Here is a 6443-nt window from a genome sequence, read left to right as displayed (position 1 = left end):
TGTTCTATTCACATTGTGTAAGAACTTGTTTGTCTGCATGTGCTGTTGATTTAATCTGCTGGTTTCCGTTTGTTTTACTCTACAGATGGTGAGCTTCAGGAGCCTGCTCTGAGGCCTGGTTGGCGATGAGCTTCAGGAGCTTTCTGGAGTCGATGACTGTTTTCTGTCTGTTTAATCTGCTGGTTGCTGTTTATATAGTTATACAATTTTTACAACTTTTTTACATACAATTTACAATTTTGTTTTGTTCCTGTTTATGAATATATATATTGATGTGTATTTGTAAATAAGTGTGTAAATAATAAATGGATTTTATGAAAGGAAGGCCTTACTTATATCAATTTTTTTTTAATGATCTGGAACTCTTGATAATTCCCTGAAAAACATTGCATGTAAGAAGTCTACCAAATAGCCATTCCACCTTTATTCAATGTGATGAAATATGTATGCTAAACATGTTGGTTTAATCACTTGAGAAACTAGGCTTCTCACACGCTCCATTCCTAGGCTCGCCCGCTGCATCACTGATGTCACAACTTCGCATCACTGATGACATCGCAATTGCTCTTATGATATCAGGGGAGCCAGCCCCACTCCTCAGGATGTTGTCTGCTACCTTTTTCCCCCACTATGATTTCCTGTTATCTTATACCTTGGGCCATCTCATGGTATAGGGACCACGTTCAACTCGGGGTCGTTTGGTCTCAGGGGCCCAAAAACCCCTTTTTGGGACAGAAATCATGTAAATGCAAATAATAAGGTACTGCAATGGCATAAATAGTCAGGCAAGCATGAAATTGTGCAGGAAGTATGCTGGGGCATAGGGGGAAGTAGCAAAATAAGATTCTGGGGCTTGCAGCAATTCTATTTAAAATTTTCACCCACAAAAAAAGACTGTCCGTTTGACAAATTCTCCTAAAAAAAAGATTATTTTCCAGCACTTTATGGTGAATATCACTTCCTCCTTTGTATTTAGAAAACTGCTCGTGTTCATAAGCTTCAATCTGACCCCAAGATGAACTTCCTACCTCAGAAATGACACTTGCTGTGGCTGCACTTGACCTCAAATCAGAGAGAAAACAGCATTTTCAGTCACTGCTCGTCCAGGTGATGTGAAAATGATGTCCATTTGTTCATAAAAGCATGAAACTTGTACTTTAGTTACTCCGTTTGGGCCTCTGAACATTTTCAGAAAGGGAGCCTTGTGGCCAATGCACTCCTGTCTGGTTTCATTCAATGTACTCATTCACTGTGAATGTAGACTGAGTTATAGAGTTATGTTAGTTATCTTCCCAGACACTTCCATTATAGCCTTTTTCTTAAAGCAGGTAGAATACATGTAATAATTGAATGTATAGCTAGCTATATAAATGATAACTGCTCTATCATACTGGGCAAAAAATACATTTTCCTTAAGAAACTATACTTGTTTGTTGTTACAGTCAGTTTATTCACTTTAACCGCCCCCCCCCCCATGTGACAATACATTTTTAACACTAGTGGAATAGTCGTGCAGTGTATCAGGCTGCGCAGGCATCCTCTGGGCAGCATTACAAGTCCAGCCATCAGTGCAGGCTTCGCTCACAGAGTTGGCATGCAGCCTCTCCTCTCTCTCCCCAGAGGGTTTTCATATAGTCCACCTCTCTGGCTTCTCCACTCTGGAGCTCTCCATGGCCCTGAACCTGCCACAGGGTTCATACAAAGTCTTGAAAGTTTGGAAAATGCTTGATTTATTTTTTAACAGTCATGTTTTCAAGGTTAGGAAAATGCTTGAATTTGAATATCCTCCTTGAAAAGTGGTTGATTTCCAACATCATCTGGTGTTTCATCTACACATTACAATCACTCATGTAAACAGAAAATCTTTTAATACCTGAAATGAGATGATGCTGTCGTGATCTTCATTGTCTCCTGGCATCTCACACAAGACACAGAGCGGACCGGAGAGTGGACCGGAGCTGGATTGACTGACACGGGCCCTGCAATGAAAAGGGATGTTTTTCTTTTCAGCTCAGCTCAAGTGAATCAAACACATTCTGGTACAGCAAGAATTTTCATACTGGAAATATGAAATATTTAGTGCCCCTAGTAGCCTACATTTCCTATACAGACCTGACTGGGTTGACCAATGACACGATGAAGAAGAGGTCAGTCTAACCTAGTGGCCTCTAGAGAGAGAGTGGCGTCAGCAGAGGACCAAAATGCTTGTTGAATGCTAAAATAAAGCTGATAATGTACATTTTGATTAAAAAACAAACACAAACAATAAAAACCTTTCAAAGTACAACACAAACTGTCCATTTTGCTGCAACTCGACAGTGCTGCTTAATCCAGGACCTTACTTCCTGGAACTCTTGAGAGTAAAAAACTGGTCCATTGGAGTGAATGGAGATGTCGCAACTCTTCTATCTATATGTCTCTGGGATTGACCAAAGACGATGGGATTTCAAGCAAGACGGCCCAACTTTAACTCACTTCCTGTCATTTTGTCACGTGGGATTGCTACCTGTTAGAATTGGCGGAGCCTGCGGTGACCCATCTATAGTAATATAATATCTATGGTGACCTATGGGTTTGGTTTGACAGCTACCAAAGGACCCCGATTGGCGCATGCGCATGTCGCTCTCTTCTGGATGTCAACTGCACCAGATAACGGAGAAACATTAGCGGGTTTGCTAGCATACGCAAATAATCTTCTTTGACGAAAAGCTTATTTAAATAAATAATGAGGTAACGTAGAATAACCAGACAAATAATTATATATACCTTGACTGCAATACACTGGTGTTGCCACATTGAAAATGGACCAGGCATTTGAAGACATGGATTCAGAGGGCCGGTGGCAAAACCTATACCTAGTAAGTATGTTAGCTTTAGCGTAGCTAGCACAGAGAAGATAGCTTAGCTATAGTAAGTACCGTATGTTAGCTTAGCCTAGCTAACACAGAGATGATCTTACGAACGCTAGTTCAAGCGCGCATGTAATTGAGCCAGCTAGCTAATAACTTGGCTAGCTTCCGATGCTATCCGAGATTGTAGTTGATTTGTAACGCCAAGTACCTAAGTTGTCTTTCTGCGCTAATCGCTAACGTATCTTTCTTTCAGTTCAGTTTACAGCAGCACGTCTGCCTGATAGCGTAGCTCAGCCCAGTTGTCATGCATGTGGTTGAAGCTCTCTGTATCCAAATTATATAGTCACAAACTTAATTTTATTTGTTTTAACTCTATGTTCACCCCACAGGTTAATTGGGCTCCGCGGGTCATGTTCAAGTTTGTTGTAAGAAGTACAAGTAGCCAAAGTGCATAAACTAACTAATCACAGATGTCATTTAATAAAGCCCATGGCACACCAATCATATTCTCCTAGGGAACATGTGGGCAATCTCTGTTCTCTGTTTACATTTTTGTCCGAATGTTGTCATCAGTGATGTCATAAATAACTGATGATGTCATAAGTGATGTAATCAGTGATGCCACTTGGGCAAATGTGCATTGTGACATCACTGATGGAGAGAGACGTGCCAATAGAGCAGGCCAGGCCACGCAGCAGCCGTGCTGTGGTGCATATGCGAGCTGCAGGGTGGCGAGGCCTAGTGTGAGCCTGCGCAGCGGGCGAGCCTGCCTAGGAATCGAGCGCTGCCTAGTTCTCCAACAACTGCCAACAAGAATGTTAGCAGTTGTTGGAGAATGTTTGATTGGCTAAACATAGCCCCTTTTCGGGATCTGCTTCCAGGTATCATCATCTCCCCATCCGCAGTCGCAGTCCCTTCTCCGCCGGTAGACTGTACAATCGTGCCTACAAAATCTGTTTAAACCTTCCTTATCGCTCGCACCATTGTATTGCACTTGAAAGAGCTAGTGCATTAGTCTTTGAGAACTACCTCAAATTAACATCAATGAAACTATATTATCAGATCCAATATCATCTTACGGCCATCCCTGGTAAGCTCCCTCCTCCCCAGGTTCTCAGCCACAAGACAAAACACGAACCACTCGTGCCATCACAAACTCAGGAAATCCTCTTCCTAGATATAAAAACAATTACGGCAAGCGATCTTTCTTTTACAATGGTACAATAAGCTGGAATGAGATTCCAAAAAATTTACGGAATAGTTCATCTCTAATTAGATTTAAACGGCTGTATAAGAATCTCCTATTGGAGGAACAGGTCTGCGGTCACTGACCTGGGTAATGAGGCAACACTTGCAGTTGCCTCATGGCCTAAGCCAGACAATCTTGAATCCTCTTCTTCTGTTTTTCTCGAAACTTTCCCATCTTTTATATATCTGTCACTTTAACTGTGTTTTCGTTTTTCTCTTGATGCAGGACAGGAACCCTCTGAAAACCAGCATTTATGCTGAGTAGGGCCCAAAAGTATTTTAATGAGAAATTGTTGTATGCTTTTTTCCTGTTAAATAAATAAACTGAAACTGAAACAAGGACAGACAACCAGGGCACACCCAATAATTCATCTGCGTTTGTCCGTGTTTCAGAATGTTTGATTGGTATTTGATGGGCTTTAGACAGACACTTCTCAAATAGCGTTTTCCTGGTACCCTGCTTTTCTTCGGCCTCTGCTGTATGCTCATATCAGGTGGTGGTGGGATCATGGAACCCGCCACAAAACATCTTAATAGACTCATTTGTACGTGGTGGTTGTTTTCCCTATGATGGACACAGGAACTGAGCCTTGTTTTCTCTTTGGACTGTCCTCAGGACATCAGGAATCAGTCCCACGAATGCTCCTACATGTACAAAGTCGCCAAGTATCCAGAGAATCGCAATCGCAACAGATACAGAGATGTCAGCCCATGTAAGCAAACCTTTGTCTCTGTGGTAACTCTAAACTGTTTATATGATCTTTGATCCCCCCCCCCTGCAAATCTCTCACCACATGTGTTTATCAAGAACTCATCCCTAAATTACTTTCTCTCATACTCTCTGCAGTTGATCATAGTCGGGTGAAGCTGCAGAGCACAGAAAATGACTACATCAACGCCAGTCTAGTAGTGATGGAGGAAGCCCAGAGAAGTTACATATTGAGTCAGGCAAGTCCAAGGCAGAGTTTTCCAGTTGTGGTGGCTGCCAGCTTTTTAGCCATGCACTGACTAACATAATGTTTACCCCTGATAAATGTTTCCAATCATTTTTCAAGTTCCGACATTATATCACACTGATAGCACATCAGGGATGCCTATTGGTGAAGATGTGTGCTATGCACCCCCCCCAAACAGCCTGCCGATGTCATCCTCATTTCCTCGTGCACCGTCAAAGTCATTTAATTTCCCTCTAAATGAATGGTCTACTACAGCTAGCTATAACGTCATCAGGAAACTGACAGAAAACTAAAGAGAGCTCTTTCAGTTTTGTTTTCCTGTTGTGCTGAATTAGACTGTTGTGTCAGTGAGTGAGTGAGCATGTTTGATGAGAGGGAGTGCTGGTTGGTGCGCGCTTACAGTAATTTGTACGTTTCCTTGTGGAAACTTGACCACATCAATCCACATAATCTCATTTGAGTTTGAAGTTTTATGTACAGAGCGGTGAAATTGCAAACTTTGAGAAAAAGGAGAAGCAAAATGTGAATATTGGTGTATTCATTACCCAGCAGTTCATTACCTAACAGTTGTGTCAGGAACAGTTAGACTAACAGTTAGAATCTGTGTATTATCTCCATTTCTGTATAGAACAGTCCAAAACTAAAAGCACAATCTATATTATAGTTTCTGTTAATTGCAGTTAATTGACAAGTAAAACAACTATGACATATGCTCTCTTACCACAAAACCTTTACTGACAGAGAGTGTTGCTGTAGTTGGCATGAGCAATTCACAGCCATGTGCAGCAAGCATTAGAATTTAGCTGAAGATGAAACCATCAGAATGTGCCAGGGCTGACCTGAGGATGAAACCATCAGAATGTGCCAGGGCTGACCTGAGGATGAAACCATCAGAATGTGTCAGGGGTGACCTGAGGATGAAACCATCAGAATGTGTCAGGGCTGACCTGAGGATGAAACCATCAGAATGTGTCAGGGCTGACCTGAGGATGAAACCATCAGAATGTGTCAGGGCTGACCTGAGGATGAAACCATCAGAATGTGTCAGGGCTGACCTGAGGATGAAACCATCAGAATGTGTCAGGGCTGACCTGAGGATGAAACCATCAGATTGTGCCAGGGCTGACCTGAGGATGAAACCATCAGAATGTGTCAGGGCTGACCTGAGGATGAAACCATCAGAATGTGTCAGGGCTGACCTGAGGATGAAACCATCAGATTGTGCCAGGGCTGACCTGAGGATGAAACCATCAGAATGTGTCAGGGGTGACCTGAGGATGAAACCATCAGAATGTGTCAGGGCTGACCTGAGGATGAAACCATCAGAATGTGTCAGGGCTGACCTGAGGATGAAACCATCAGAATGTGTCAGGGGTGACCTGAGGAT

The 6443-nt window shown here is 42.4% G+C and overlaps 1 protein-coding gene across 1 annotated transcript in view; it reads left to right on the top strand.

The window, feature by feature from the left end:
* The first annotated feature begins 2661 nt into the window (after window positions 1-2661).
* The window catches only part of LOC310785535 (tyrosine-protein phosphatase non-receptor type 2-like), an 18725-nt gene continuing 14943 nt past the window's right edge, over window positions 2662-6443 (top strand). The window contains exons 1-3 of the mRNA XM_083646650.1: window positions 2662-2858; window positions 4717-4813; window positions 4948-5048. Of these exons, the coding sequence (XP_083502776.1) occupies window positions 2802-2858; window positions 4717-4813; window positions 4948-5048 (255 nt within the window). The 5' untranslated portion in view covers window positions 2662-2801. The remainder of the gene's footprint in view (window positions 2859-4716; window positions 4814-4947; window positions 5049-6443) is intronic.

The sequence above is a fragment of the Poromitra crassiceps genome, assembly GCF_964638095.1.
Source record: "Poromitra crassiceps genome assembly, chromosome: 11".
NCBI classification, from domain to species: domain Eukaryota; kingdom Metazoa; phylum Chordata; class Actinopteri; order Beryciformes; family Melamphaidae; genus Poromitra; species Poromitra crassiceps.
This window is presented reverse-complemented; position numbering and strand designations above follow the sequence as displayed.